General features: G+C 38.9%; 1 protein-coding gene across 13 annotated transcripts in view; it reads right to left on the bottom strand.

Annotated features, from left to right (window-relative positions):
- Positions 1-5237: 5237 nt before the first annotated feature.
- Positions 5238-16148, bottom strand: part of SRRM1 (serine and arginine repetitive matrix 1) — an 18512-nt gene continuing 7601 nt past the window's right edge. For 6 of the 13 annotated variants that reach the window (XM_030039947.2, XM_041128961.1, XM_041128960.1 and 3 more), the window contains 13 exons: positions 15995-16148; positions 15311-15514; positions 14617-14736; positions 12791-13062; positions 12566-12646; positions 12134-12220; positions 11321-11465; positions 11018-11059; positions 9065-9169; positions 8272-8733; positions 7192-7378; positions 6440-6634; positions 5238-6222 (listed from right to left, as the gene is read on the bottom strand). The exon at positions 15995-16148 is cut by the window's right edge and continues 47 nt beyond it. In XM_030039947.2, coding sequence (XP_029895807.1) covers positions 6118-6222; positions 6440-6634; positions 7192-7378; positions 8272-8733; positions 9065-9169; positions 11018-11059; positions 11321-11465; positions 12134-12220; positions 12566-12646; positions 12791-13062; positions 14617-14736; positions 15311-15514; positions 15995-16148 — 2159 coding nt within the window. In that variant the 3' untranslated portion in view covers positions 5238-6117. The remainder of the gene's footprint in view (positions 6223-6439; positions 6635-7191; positions 7379-8271; positions 8734-9064; positions 9170-11017; positions 11060-11320; positions 11466-12133; positions 12221-12565; positions 12647-12790; positions 13063-14616; positions 14737-15310; positions 15515-15994) is intronic. The other 7 variants (XM_041128958.1, XM_030039951.2, XM_030039949.2 and 4 more) reach the window with 7 other exon arrangements.

The raw sequence follows: 16148 nt of genomic DNA, 5'->3' as shown, positions 1-16148 counted from the left end.
AGCTATTTTTTGTAAATGTGATACACCATCCCTGTACATTTTTAAGTTGTTACCACACATAGTTGACATACATGCATTCAGATTTTGTTAAATATTTTTTTTTTTTTTTTTTTTAACTACAACAACAATTTTTACTCATTATTTTGCCAAATGGCCTTTAGGTGAAAGTCAATTAAAACAAAAGAAACACAAGAACATTTTTTTTGGTTGTTTTGCAATGCCTGATAATTTTAACAGCCATTTGCCTCTTTCAAAAGCTGAGCAACTGAACAATTCCCATGTTGCTTTGGCAGGTTTGTGGACAAGCTCAGTGCAGCTGCTTCTTCACCGCCTGGAATTGAATCCGTTTGAGGGATTTTGCTTTTTGTACTTTCTCACTGTTCTTCCCAAGTTCAAGACAGCACAAAGCACACCTCTTCCTTCAACACGTGCAGAGCTTAGAACAGTTTTGGTAAAGTTTGGTATATTTTCCTATGTATTTTTCTTTAGAAAATGTTTACTGCTTTGCCATGCTGTGCATCTGTTCTTCATTTGTGATCACCAACAGCTGATGCTTTAGTGAACAGGGCAAGCAAGTCCAACACTTTCTTTTTCACATTGTGAAGAAATTAAACTTTCTCTTAGTAAAGAAGAACCCCTACCTTAAAGACTATTTTACAATGTTAATAAGGCTTTTCTCCCACCACAACACTCAAATCTTTGGGTGTTTGGGTCACAAACTCAAATTCTGCACTTAACAACAAGGCTTCGTGCCCATCTGTCCTTTTCTGAATGTTTCCACACCGAATACCTTTTCAATAGGTAACTATAAATTAGACTTGCACAGATACAATTTTAAACAGCGATTCTAATTAAAAAAAAAATCTAATTTTTTATTAAATCTAATCTAATAAAAAATTCTAATCAAAATCTAATTTTGATTTAAAGGGCAGAATCCCATTATAGAGGTGGTCTTTTCCCGCTGCGCAGTCCTCCCCTCCTGCTCCCAGCCCCACCTGGTGAAAGGCACTTGCAAGTGCATCCTGCCCTGGCAAAGACCGTGGCCGGGGGGAGCAGCTCCTGTCTCTGCTTCTTCCAGGATATCCCAAAAGGCATAGCCCTGCAATAACCACAGCTTGCATTTAAGGCAAAAAAACCCAAAATACTTTCCTTTAAAGGTAAAAAACACATGGATCTCCTATAGCTGAATCCCTCTTCTCGTAAGCATCTTCAGCTGCTCGACCTATACAGCACACACAGCATCCGAGTTACCTACAGAACTCTCTGCTTGCGTTAGCTCCCTTCACCCAACCCTGCAAAACAGCCAAATGTGTTAATAATAAATCCACAGTGATAAATTGAGGACCAGCCCTCTGAACAAAGTCTGATCACGCCCAGCTGTGTATTGGTTGTTCTCCTATTTTAAGATCAATTAAATTAAATCCCACACTTCCCAAGGATTAATCCACACACAGAATGGAGCATATAAAGAACTTGCCCATGTATTTGCACACTGATTACCTCCAGGCAACCGAGGAAGCAAACACAAATTACCACAAGTGGACCATAAGATTTTTAAGCATGATGGATGTTAGCTAAGCTTCACTCTTACTAAAAGGAAATGCTACCGAGTCAAGTCAGAACTAAACCCAAACAACAGAAAATGTAAGTCGAACGGTATCTTTCAACCAGAATCTAGCTTGAAACAAAGACAGGGTTACAAGATAAACAGTTTATGTATGTTATGCATTCAAGAGTGTAATACAGCAAGAAAGGCAATGTTCTTGCTGTAGTTTAAGCAGCTGACTATCTGATTTCCGAGGCAGAAATAGCTCAGATAAGTCACTGTTACAGGACATCATCTACCTCCAGCCAGTGGGGCGGGAAACGATCTCTATCTTCTTGCTTCATGCCATAGCTGAATGGACTCAGCAGTTACAACCTCTTTGAACTCATTCTAGGAGAGTTGAAATGAAGTCCAAAAGTCAAACTGTTGATTAGTCTGGAAATACACAACTGCCTACTCCATTGTTCTCAGATTTAATAATCTTTTTATTATCCTTGAAGAGATAGACTACTTTCACAGTAATTTATTACAATGACTGAGACCTGATCAAGAGAAACAAACAACTCCACCGGAAAGTTCTGTGAATATGACAGGGGAGGGGGGAAAAAAAAAAAAAAGAATCATACAAGAGGGAAACCAAGTCACTATTCAGCAAAGTGAAGGAGGCTGGAAAGCCGTGGGGGAAGATAACACTAAGGAGCAGCAGCTCTCCCGCACCTGCCAAAGTCTCTACTACCATTTTGGACTCTGGCTGAGAAGCGAATCGAGCACTGTCAGTGCTGTGACCGCCTTGCTGGATACTTACGTGACATTAACAACAGACTTTCAGCAGACAATTGAAGGTTTTGCGAGCAGATAAGCCTATACTAAAACATAAGTTATCACACACAACAGTTGAAATGAAACTCAACCCAAATACAGTTCAATGCCCTGCTGAAAGCTACTCTTCCAATAGCACTACTTTTTATACCAAAACACAGGTAGTAGTATGTTTGGTGTTTGAGGAATGAAGTCAAGAGTGCAAAAACGCACGTGATGTTTAAGCTGCTCCTCCTCCAAGTTGATGCACCTCCCATCACAGCCTGCACGAGCCTGTCCTCCAGGTCTGGGCCTCTGGTTAGATTAACCCGTGTCAGACATGGAGCTGAGCACATATGAGCTTTAATGTGCAAAGTTTTACAGTTACAGCTCTGAGCACAGAACTCTGCCTTAGTGCTGTTATTTATCATTCAGATTACATCTGCTTTCAGGGAGTACTAGACATTTCCCAAACCAGCAGTAGAACAGTCTTTGTCCTGAACATTAAGGCAATTCATAAATTCGTTTCAGAGCGTGAAACTGCAGTGGTGAAGCTCAGGAAGCTGGTCCACACAGAACTCCCTAGGCAAATTTCCAAAGTCACACAAGTGGAAAAATTTAATAATCCAGCACTGAGTTTCTATAAACTTCAAACTATTGCCACACACCTGCTGTCGTCCCATCTGTTGACATAACAAATACCTCTTTATTATGACCAGCAGATACTGACCTGCCAGTGACTCACTTCATCCTTACGTTCACTCCTGTGGACTCATTTTCATCTAAATTACACAGTCCACTTAAACTCGAATTTATTAAATTTTTTTTTTGCATAGTTAAGATATAGTTCTTCCAGCAAGTCACTCATCAAAACCCATGTATCTGTCATTTCAGGAAGGTAGCCTTGATTAACACGCAAGCATACAGCATTAGCAGATTCAGAATAAGAAGAGCGAGCGAGATTCACGCACCAGAGGTTCTGCCGTGTTGCACAAGGCATCTGACTGACGTGGTTACTTTCTGAACTATAGCAGCACAACTACAAATAAAAGGATTGAGAAACAGAGGTAAGTGGTTAACCAAGAAGATCGAGTGGTGAACAGATCAGACAAGTTTGGGTTTGGATGATGGGAACTCAATTACAGAGGTTCAGGAGAGGAATTCAATGATGTAAGTCAACAGTTCACCAGGACAGAGTTTCACAGTACAGACACAAATGCTAAAGGCTATCATCCCAGCAGAGTGATTTTGTACTAAAAAGTATCTATGCAACACGATTTAGAGCAGCAAGAACAGTGTAATAGCTCATGAGAAGAGAAGGCTTGCTATCACTTGACTGGTATTTAAATGCTATGCTACTATTTGAATGAAAGACTAAGTCGGAAGGAATTAAAATATTAAACTAAACACAATTTAGAAGTTATGTTCTTCTAAACCAGCATACTTAATTGCTCTTTTTAAAATTAAACCATTCTTTATGGTTAGATGTTTAGGGAAAAAAAAAAAAAAAGAAAAAAGAGGAGGGAGCACCTAACAACAGAAACTCCAAAGGAGAAAAAAAGGGTGGGGAAACACCTGACCACCTTGGGAAGGTCTGGCCTTCCTTCATGACTTGTCCAAATCAACAGTGAAGTCCTTTATCAAAGTGCAGTCCTGCAGGCAGGAGATGAAAAATAGGTGTAAGGGAAGATAAGCAGTCAGTGACTCAGGTATTTAATATATTTAAAGAACTTCTATTAGTCCTAAGATTAAAAGGCACACAGAGGTCACAAAACGCAGATGAAAGTAAGATTCCTATTATAAAGAACGAGGCATTAACTCCTTGTGAGGACTGCACACGTATGGTCTTCTAAGACTGAATTTCAGAATCGCTTGTGCTGCCAAGGAACATCCCAGGAACAAAAAAAAAAAAAAAAAAAAAAAAAAAAAACGAGGCAACGAGATTAGCACAATACGTTGTTAGGTTCTGTAGTTTCATAAGCACCAAATTCACTCAGATGTACTTTATAAAATGTGTTTGTCCAGAAAGTTCTTGGAATTTATTATACACATTTAATAACAGATGATACTCAACATTCAAGTGTTGTTGAACTAAGTTTACAAGCACTTTAGCATACAATGTATACTTATGCTAAGAAACAAAAGATTCAGCATATAAGGAAGTGCAGAAGGAAGCTACTTTAAAGATATCCCCTTCCATCCAGTATCTACATAATACCTGTTTTATTTTAAAACCCTACAGATGCCAAGTAAAAAGACTAATCAAATATCTACACTTAATTGTGCACATCACATCTACTTCAGATGCAGGACAAAAATTTTCAAAAGCACGTTCCATTCCTCCTTCCAGAGGAACCTTAGACTTCAGAATTGACTTGATTTCAAAAACAGAGCTTGAATTTTTAAAAAAATTCGACAGTAGCAATCCAGCAAGTTTCAAATATGATTATGAAAAAGGCAGCGAGCCACCAGGATTCTTTAGATGAGCATTCAAACCAGTGTTTACATGACTAAAGCTTGTAACTAAGTTAATGCAAACCTGCCATTAATTTTTTGCAGGACCTTGAAACATTTTACTTGCTATGACAAGCAATTTTCACCAGCAAATATTTTGTTTGTTTGTTTTAAGCTTATCCATCCTAACAGAGTGCTGACCAGGTAGACTGTTTTACTCTTGCTTTGCAAGAACACCAATCCAGACACAACAGGAGCATCACTGAATTAACAAAGGGCTATTTCTGCTACCCCAGGACAGTTAAAAACAAAAGCCCCAATTTTTCAGAAGCCAGCGTACTGGATCAAATACTTTTTCATATCTGTGTATTCATTAACCCTGTACAAAAGAAAGCTGATTAGCAAATGTAAATGTTCATATAAAAATAGCCAACATCTGTTTAAATTTAGAAATTTATTTTTGTTTAATCCACAAGCTTTATATAGCTTTAGTTAAAAAAACAAAAACAAAAAACAGTGAAAACATGACAATATCCAAAGTTCAGGTTCCTCATACTTTCAAAGACCACATCTCTGAAAGTTGCTTATACCATTCAGAAGAACCGTAACAAGACAAGATTTATGAATGGGGCAACGACATCTCACAAACAAAATTTATGTAACTGAAGGAATTTTTTCTGGGACTGCTGATCATGGAAACTGCCCTTTAAAAAAAGAACATAAAAATACAAATGAAATTCCAGTGTTCCAAATCAACATGTTACATCAATATAAACCCACAGTGTCCTGGTAAACAACATGCTTTCATTTATGTACCATTCTAAATTGCTATTCTTGATTCACTTTAATGGAGACTATACAGGCAACAGTAGAAAGCATTAAAATATATGTACTTCCTTGGTAATTCTGCAGTGGTTTTACTTCTGGGCAAGCTTACAAACCACAAAGGTTAGTAGCATAATATGAGTGGATACAAAAGAAGTCAAATGAGACCCTCACAAATTAGGCTAAAGGCTTTGTTGAATTTCAAAGAAACTAGGGAATTGACGGTCATGTTTAAAACCTTCAAAACAAATTCCTACTGCTTCTAAAAAAGTCTCACTCTAAATGAAATTATGTTGACTGTCAATGAAAGAATGTCACTAGTACACTGTGGACACCTTTTGTAATGTAAATCCATGCCCTTTGTACATGGTGAACCTCAACCTAGCAATTATTACAACAAATGTTATATTCTAAAGCTCAAACACATTTAGCAATTTGAAATTGAATTCTGAGTACAAACCAAATAAAATGTACATTATATCAAAGGATTCAGCCTAGGATGGTGGTGACACTTGCGCCTTCCTCATTGACCTCAGTGCCTTCTCTCGCAGGTGTTTTTCTAGATCATCAAGGTTGTCTTCTGGTTCACTTTCTGTCTCCTTCGAACAAAGATAAAGCATTTCTTCAAACACTGAAACTAAGCCAGGCTCCAGCCCTCCCAATATTGCAAATCGTCAAGTAAAATCATGGGACACTAAGTTGCATGTCTGAAGCATGACTGCTGTTTAGAACATCAAGAGTACGGCGTACATTCACCTCCGTCTATTTTCTTATATTGGAGTCTTAAACAGTAAAGCATAGGTACCAAATTCCTACCTTTTTGGGTTCTGTCTCTGCTTCCTGGTCTTCCTGTGCTGACGTGGTATCTGCTGCAGCCACGGCAGCAGCTGCTGCAGCTGCCGCAGCCTTCTCCTTCTTATGTTTTTTGTGTTTCTTGTGCTTTTTATCCTTTTTATGCTTCTTATCCTTCTTTTTCTTCTTCTTCTTTCCACCCCCTTCTTGATCTGAATTCTGTAACAAACAATTCAATAGATATTACAACTCATCCCTAAGGCTTCAAAATGTTGTTTTAACAAGCCCACAACCATTCTGGGAAATGTGAATGGACTGAGCAACATCTGAAACTCGGTAAACTCTACACCATCTTCAGAACTGGGGGAAAGTCACAACATTCCCAATCAAATGAGAGAAGCAATCCTAGGAGACAGACATTGTAACGCACGGCTGTGCTGTGTCTGTTTAAAACAGAACATAACACCATGCAAACTCGGTATGCTGGTCATAGCAGTGACAGACAAGCCTCTTCATAAAGGTTAATACTGCAGGTGGAGTCTAACTCCCTCAAACACTCCTCTGGCAGAGAATGGAAGTGTCCCTAGGAAACACCTCAGGAGAACAGATAAGGATGCCTAACAATCCGTTCTCTTCCTATTAGGAATAGTCCGAGTTTGCACCTAAGACTACTAAGCAAAAATAAGACCACCTCACTTAGTTCATCAGGTAAGTCTTCATGAAAATAACTTGCCATATAACCCAAAACACTATTGCTTTTATTAGCAAACAAATACCCTTGCAGGTGATGGGCTCTGAGTTGGGCTTTTAGCCTTTTTTGCAGGCGACCAGTTTGCAGAAGGAGAACGAGACCGAGTAGGAGATGGAGGTCCTTGATGCTTTTTCGGTGCTGGCTCAGGTGACCCTGATGCAGACCGTGATGAAGACACCCGTCTCGCAGATCGTGGACTTGGTGTGGAAGCCCTTAAAAACAGAAGAACCACAACTGAGAGATTTAAGAAACAGAACAAGAAAGTAAAAATTAACAAAAAAGCCAGATAAACTTATGTGCTTATAACTCGGTTAAGCTGCCACTTAAAAAATGATTAGTTACTTTGCTGGCATGTGTTACAAAAGGCAAAACAATCTAATAGCACTGTGCATCCATAATGCAAAAGGATATTGCAACTTGATAGCTTGTTAAACAATACTACTACTGTTGTTCAGAAATGATTGCTCCCTTTCTTCTGATATGACTAATTTATAACCACATTAAAAGTCAAGAGAATAGCAATGCTATTATTTTATCATCCAATGAAGAAAGTGCAAGAAATTAAATTCAGCTGCATTCTTTCTGAAAGAACAAGCCAGCACCATACTTTTGTCTATCTGCTCACAAAAGCAGCGTCAACTAAAGAAAACTGCTAAAATTCTAAATTTTTTTTCTCTTGGATGACCACTTATGAAATGATTTATGAGCTAATGAAAAGTGTTGATTCCCTTCTGCAGTTAGCTTTAAAGAGAAAGTTCATTTTAATTTAAACAAAGCTAGCAACAAGATTTCTCTCAAACTTGTTTCCACCTGCTCAGTCCCAGTGCTTTGTTGTGCTATTAAAAGACCCCTCAAACTCTACATAAAGCCTCTTTAATGCTTCTCCCCATGTTGTACTTTATTTTAACAGATGCTTCCAACCCAATAAACCTCCTAAAATCAATGTTGTGACGGTGGAAGCTGAACAAAGCCACCAAGACTTGAGCAATCTCAAGAGAGATGAGAGCCATTTTAATGCGATTCCCTAGCTATTCCCACTGCATTAAAACAAAACAAACAAAAAACCCCTCACAAAACCACCACCAACAAAGACAAATTTTTTTACTTTGTCTTCTTAGGTTCTGGTGTTCTTGACACCCTCCTGATGGGTCTAGTGCTCGGAGATGGAGACTGTCTTCTCTGGGGTGAAGCCGAAGCTCCCCTTCGTGGTGGTGGTGGGCTTGCAGAGGTATGAGAAGCTCTAGGCCGTGGCGAAGGTGAATGCCTTTTGTTTTGTGGTGGAGAGCGTGTTTCCCGATTGGACCTACTGGGAGGAGATCCCTTCCTGTGCTTGGAAGATATCGAAGGTGAACGCCTTTTAGCAGTTGGCGAGCTCCTTTGTTTTGGCGGTGGTGAATGGGAGACTCTGCGTTTCGACTGTGGAGAAGGTGATGCCCTTCGTTTAGGTGGGGGAGGCGGAGAAGCCGTTCTTCTCTTAGGTGGTGGAGAAGGAGAATATCGTCTCTGTATCGGTGGAGAGTATCTCCGTGGAGAAGGTGAGCGTCTGCGCGGGGGTGGTGATGGAGACCTACAAAGAAAACAAATGTTCGGGTGCCACATAGGCATGTGAATTAGTTACAAGTGTCTTGCAATCCGCCCAAAGAGGGGAAAAAGAACTCTAAAAATCCTTTAAAGCTTCATTTAATACCAAACATTTTGAAAAACAGCTTAATGGGTGTTATTCTGTATTTGATACAGCAATCAAATGATATCCAGGCCACTCACAATCTCATTAGCAAAATTACACTCCCCTCATGTGAATCAAGGAACTGGTTATCACGGCAGTTCTTTTTAAATGTCATAGTTGGAAGTCAACAAACCAAAAGCAACCACTTCATGACAAAAATGCAATACACTACCTTCGACGAGGTAATGAAGGTGACCGCCGCCGCCTAGGAGGAGGGGCAGGTGAAGGAGACCGTCGCCGCCTGGCTGGTGGGGGCGATGGACTTCTCCTCCTCCTACTAAAGAGATAAAGGGGTTTCTCAGAAAAGTTGCAATTGAGCCATGAGATTATTTTTTGTTCTTCTGCTTTTACTGTACAAAATCATAATGTTCATGCACTTCAAAATGAAATTCTGTTAGAAGATGGAAAAAGATATACTCGTCTTTCTAAAGAGTGTGAGACAACACATAATTTTACTGTAATTTTCAGAGCCCACTACAGCAGTCCTGAGACAATTTCACACTCTGCTTAACCTGGTCTATTCACATCTTGTAGCTGAAGAGGAAGACCAACTCTCTCCCATTTTCTTCTCCTGAAAGCTCATTTCTGCCATTTCCCTTGCACTGAATCTAGTGATCATCTAATGAGTCAGACCAGCTTACTGATCCACCAGGAGACCAATCCAACAAAAACACCTCTTTGTCGTCATGCAGGGACACGATTGCTACATCCAACACAAGGGAGGAACTGAGAATGCCCATCTGTGTCAGGCAGACCAAAACTGCATTCAGCAGCAGTCTGAAGTTGGATCAGATTAAACAGTGTGAAACCGTACTCTTGAAAACAGCTTTTATCTACAGATCTGAAATCCAAAATTACTTATTCCTTGAAATGCAGAGAAAAATCAGAGTTGTTGCTAAACTGCAGCTATCTGGATTAACATCATTCACAAAATGAGCCATTTTCTGCTCTGCAAGGTTTACAACAGACTTCTGGAAGGTGATATTTTAATCAAACACATACTTTCCTAGAGACTGGATAAAGGAAAAAAATGAGAGCAATTAAAAAGCAAAGAAGCTCATCTACATAAATTGAGATTCGATTTCAAATACACTGGCTGCTGTTCTCCAAGGCAACGAGTTACACTTTTTATAGATAAGAGTTTGCTCCAAAAGACAACGTTATTTTATGATGCAAAAAATACCAGTCTTCAAATGTCATGGCTGTCCTAACTAAACATGTATTACGCAATGGGCAGTAGGTGAATTTAGTATGTTGCAAAACAGATAAAGATCTTTGAATTCCAATCTGGTTTACATAGAATTGTTTGACAAGATCCATAATTAGAGTGGTCTACATTTGTAGAAGTAGTCATACTTAATCTCATACATCATTATGTATGCTGCGACTACATTCTAGCTAGGTCATAATTACAGATTGCTCACAAGGGTCATTATATCAGATTAATAAACCCATCAAGCACCCCACTTCCTGCACCTTGCTATGTTCCGAGATCAACAGAGAGCAAACAATTTCACAAATAAAAATGTTAACAATACCGCCCACATAAGAAAAGAGAAAATAAAGTAGGTGTTCACTACTAGTCCACTACTAATAGCTGAAATATCTAATGAACTGAGGAATGAGACTTTTGAAAATTCCAATTATCTGTGACCCAGAACATCAAGCTCTTGATCACTTGCTGCAACTGTATGGGAGGGTTTTAAGCCAGAACACCAATGGCAGCAAGAATACAAAGTAATGCTCACCTGTCTTTCAAATCTGTGTACATGGAATAAGAAAGCCCCCAAAGAATACAAGCATTCAGTTGTTTTCAGGCATCAGTAAGATGCTAATAACATGTTATTAGCTGTTACAAGCTTATGTGAATTAACAAACAGTGAGCAATGAAGGAGACTGAGCACATGTTCCCCCCCCCCCCTTTTTGTTTTTTGCCAGTGAAATGGTCCCAGATCCAACACGTTAAGGAACACATCAGTCTGAACTTCCCTCACCTTATTACTTTGAGTGTGCAAGTCCAAAGGACAAAGGACAGCAAGTACTTATCTATGACAAAATAAATGAGAGCCTGTCTAAATGATCTTCTATTTGTAAATCCTACTTAACACATTAATTTCTAACCAACCTTTTCATCACTGGCGATTGCCACCTCTTTTCCATCTGCATCCTGATAGCAGTGGAGGAAAAACAAAACAAAGCAAATCTATCTGCCATACATTTGAGGCAAAAATTAACATATTCAAATAAAGTTCAGAGTAATTATTACCAAATGAGCATAACAAGAATGCAATACTGCAACAAGATTGGGCAAACTGGACATGACTTAATTCTATTGTGTATTTGCTGACAGTTGCATAGCAGATAAACAACAGTAACTAAATAGTTAGGAAAAAAGACATCAGTTACATTCAACTTAAGAAGAAATTACCGAGGGGAGGATTCCTTCTGTCGTTTTCGTGGAGACGGTGATGGACTGCGCGAATGTGAATGGCGTCGGCGTCTACCAACTTCCCCATTCTTCACGTTGGATCTCTTAGGTCTTTCTTCTTCAGATGAAGATGAAGAACCAGAATCTATAAATGTAGAAGAATCACTCTCCGGAAAATGATTCTCATGATACTGTTAACACAGTTAGTGATAGGCTTATACTGCAGTTTGAACTACCAACCTCCTCTTCTGCAAAATAAGAAGCTTCTATTTAAAAGCAGTTCAACTAAAAATGTTAATTGAAGTGATAAATAAATCCATCAGAGCTGGGTAAAAATATTTGCAGCAACCTAACTACCCACATAAAATTTGACTAGACAGGTAATTTAAAAGGTGAGCTGCAGTTACTTATAGAACCATTAAGTGGACAAAAACCTATACCAGGCCCAGGTTAATTTACTGATCTCAAGCATGCAAGAGTCCAAAATAGTACGAAATAACCTACTGCGACAACAGATTAAGTAATCTATAGCAAACAATATTTGTATGTGTGATGGTAAGAGTTTAAAAGTGCAACTTTTAAAGATACAAACCCATTAATAAGAGATAGAGCATAACCTTTAAAAGTCATACTTTATTCTTCATGAGCAATAATTGAAGTGACTTCATTATGAGGGGTAAATATATAATTAAGCTTAAAATAGCATTGCAGTGCACATAGCAAATAATTTTAATCAGTATTTGAACTTAACATTAACTACTTCCTGCAAAAGTAAACTACAGTCCAGTTTTAGGAAATCTATGTCATCCATACCAGATGAGGACTGTTGATTTTGCCTTCTGTACTGACGCCTCTGTTGAACAGAGTCTGCTGCAGCCATTTTACCTCCTTTATCTTCTTCTGAAAAGGTACATACATGGACAGAATATTTAAACCAAAGATACAAATTCACCTTATTCAGGCAGAAGCAAAGTCATATTACAGTAGATCATCAAGCATGCTTCCCCCCCGCCGAAATCTTAAGATAACATTGAGGCTGGAATACACTTTGGCTGAGCTTTTTTCCAAGAAAGCTTGGATAAAAATATTTGAGGCAGTATGAGTGATCATTTTTATACTTCTGAAAACTCTTGCTTTCAATGCCAGTCTATCAAGAGGGTTCAGCACTTCACCACTGCCTTTTATTGCCATGCATCTTTGATTAAAAACCCACCCAAAACCAGTGTTGAAAAGTGAGAGCCATACCCGATTCAGACAGTTCTGCTTTCCTTGGTTTTGGTGCTGGCGAAGGAGATTCTCTTTTTTCAGTACTCTTATGTTTGGGTGCTAAAAGACAAAGTCAAATAACTCAGTTGCAATTCATTACATTCTTGCATGCTTTTCTGCTCATACAAACTGTAAACGCCATCTTTGAGAAGACAAAAGCACAAAATGATAAAGCTGCTGGAATACAAATTTTTATTTCATCACCTGATGTTCTGCTAGGCGAAACAGAGCCACGGCTTTTTCTTGCACGATTCGACTGCTGGGGTGTTGGAGACCTGCGTGGTTTTGGAGGTGGACTTGCTGGTGGGGATGGTCTGTGCCTCCGCCTAGGAGGGCTTGCAGAAGGAGAGAGCCTACGCGTTTTACGAGGAGGACTGGATACAGTTCTTTTAGGTGGTTTCTTTGGTGGTGATCGGGAACGTGAGGAGGAGGAGGAAGAGCTACTGCCAGATAAGGATGCTGATGACCGTCTTCTCCTGTAAATCAAATACAACATTAGATTCTGACTAGCTAGTTTAAGAAGCATTTGAGCATGAACACAGAATCGCATTTGTTTGCAAGCACATATATAGAGCCACATACAACAGCACTTCCAAAACATGGTGGACAGCCTTCAACACTTGGTTTGTAGAAAAGAGGAATAACAACCAATCTTTCACAGTTATTTTTAAACTACATAGTGAGCAAAAAATTGTTAGTGTTACCTTTGGTTGCTTTCTGTCAATCTACAGACTACAACTAAGCTTTTCTCCTGGGAGCAATTAGTTTTGTTGGGCTCTCTAACTTTTGGATGGTTAAGAGAATTCTCTGTGTTAGCACATGTGATTTAATGATCTTCAGAACAGATCTGTTTAAGAGTTTAGTGTGCAAGTACACTAAAAACTTTTTATACCAGGAGGTAAAAATTTCACAGAACTTAACAATTCAGAATCAATCTATCCATTCTTATGTTTTAGTCTTTCATCTTTACTTTGTAATTTTAAAAAGGTAGGGCCTCTAGAATTCTGCGGCAAAATTTGTGGCAAGTTCTGTTGCAATTGTGTACCTGCAGAATCCACCTTTGGCTGCAGAATTCCTGAGAACCTGGAAAAAAGAAACCCTACCTTGAGCGAGATAAACATTTGCTGAAAGGGAGCTCTTGTACATCTTGCACCATACATGTTTGATACTTTTCACAGTTTTCCCAGTAACTGTGTGAAATGAACATCTTTGCAAACTCAGGAAAAAAAAAAAAAGAATAGTCATCACCTTGTCATAAAAAGGAAGAACTGTTCCTTCCTAAAAAAGAACTGCTGTACACAGGAAGCATCACTTTAATTCTCTTCCTATGAAAAGGATAGGAATCTATTCTCTTCCTACAAAGACAAATGTCTGTTTTGACATTGCCCTAAGTACATAATTTTTTTTGCAAGGCAACTCAGAGCTTTGCTACTAGAACAATTGCTTATGCTGTCAAAAATGTAACCTCCGACACTGGAGAGCAGACCTTGAAGTTTTTTTTTTGTTTGTTTGTTTGTTTTTTTAAGTAAAAGAACATGAAGAAGAAACATTTCAAGTCAAAATTTAATTTTTATTTTAATTTTATGTGATGGAAATCTAAGCCATAATTTAAAAGCTCCCAACAAGTAAAATCCAGTTACTTGTTCTAATTTTTTCCCCAGGCAGGAAAAAAAAAAAAAAGTATTAAGACTTAAGCAAAAAAGTCCTAAAAGATGTCATGTCAATCTATGCTGGGAGCTATCCAGAGCCATTTGAAGAAGTTACAGTTCTGAAATTGCCACTTTTCATAAAGGTGGAATTCTCACCACTATTTCAACTCGAAAGAAATCGTTTCACAGCTACTATTATGTTCCCCCACAACACACTTATGAAATATGACACTGCAGTTTTTACATCACTCAAATCATATACCTGACAGTACTAAGGCAAGATGAACAAGGTAATTTTGATAACGCTCATTCCTCACAACTAATGTTCCCTTCAACTTTTGAAGTTTAACATTTCAGTTGTCTCAAAAAAGGGAATCTTACCGCCTCACAGGGGATCTGCTTCTTCTGTGTCTGGGTGGGGGAGGCATTCGCCTTGGAGGGCTCCTTCTCCTTGGAGATGGTCGTCGTCTTGGGCTTGGTCTCCTTCTAGGGGAGTAAGACCTGTCATAATCAAAAATTCAAATGAAAAGCAACTATCTAATTTTCAGATTTGAGGAAATTTATCCTCAGGGCACTGAGCGTAAAGTTCCTTTTCTCCAAGTGTATCACATTAAAGTAGCATTTAGATTATGATGCAAAATGTACATTCAGACGCAATCCGTGCTTTAAAGTTTACCAATGCCTTTCCACCAAGTAGTAAAATAACCCCAAAAAAGGAAGGAAAAAAAAAAAAAAAAAAGTAATTTACATCATCTTCAGCATCAAACTTATCTTCCTAAAAGGCGGCTACGCAATTCCCACTATTTAAAAAGTGCCATACTCAGCTTTAAGTACCCCATTCCTTCTCCAGTCAGTATCAGTCACTGTGAGCATCTTCTCATGAACTGACAGGAAGAAAACAACTCCCAAACTTGTTTATCCATTGAATGCATCTTTCTCACTTGGCCTAAAACATCCATAGCTCAACATCTCTAAAAACATCACTGCTTTAACTGAGAACATTACATTAATTGGCACCTTCAGAAGAAAATATTCAGTTGTCAACCTTCATGATCAAGATAAACTGAAGTCCTACCTTGACCGTGATCTATGACGCCTTCTTGGTCGAGAATGAGATGGAGAGCGTGACCGAGATCTTGACCTTGACTTGGACCGAGTTGGGGATCTTTGACGAGTCTTCTCTTTTTCCTTCTCTCTCTCCTTCTTTGAATTACGTTCTGGTGAAGTTTCCTTCGTCTCCGGTACAGGAGGTTCAGGTTTAGGAGCTTTTGGGATATCACTGTTAAAAATAAAGACTTAATTTATAACCACATACAAACCATAGCCCCTGGAGTAACATTTTAGCAGCTGCCACGATATTCCCCTACTATGAACATTCTCCTGCCCATCCTCTGACAAGATGTTAGACATCCCACTCCAAAACTGTGAAAAGAATTAGAACGTGGTACAATGATTCAAAGAGAAGAAAGAGTAATATACAGGCTATATGTCAACTTGCTGGAAAACAAGATGACATTGTCAGAACTGGAAAAAATGACCAGGACAATGAAACCACAGTGGCAGCTAAGCACACTGCCTTTAGAATTCTACACAGAAAAAAAGAAATCTTACTGAAGATTATTAAATAAATTCTTTTGCCATTGCAGGGGGACAGGGAGAAGCAGGCATTTTCCCAAGTCAAGCTCCAAACAGGTTTTAAGGTAACTTCCATTTTTTAAAAGGTAATATATAGTTCTACACACACAGTTATCGCACTTACCTGTTTGAAGTTGCCTCTTGAACAACAGTCTCCTTTGGTTTCACAGAGGGTTCTGGCTCAGGAGTTGCCTCTTTCTTTTCTGGTGCAGGAGTAGCACTACGGCTCTTGGTTCTGTGATGAGGGGAGCGAGAATGGCTGCGTTTCCGCTCTCTTC

This window comes from Aquila chrysaetos, chromosome 16 (assembly GCF_900496995.4).
Source record: "Aquila chrysaetos chrysaetos chromosome 16, bAquChr1.4, whole genome shotgun sequence".
NCBI classification, from domain to species: Eukaryota; Metazoa; Chordata; class Aves; order Accipitriformes; family Accipitridae; genus Aquila; species Aquila chrysaetos.
This window is presented reverse-complemented; position numbering and strand designations above follow the sequence as displayed.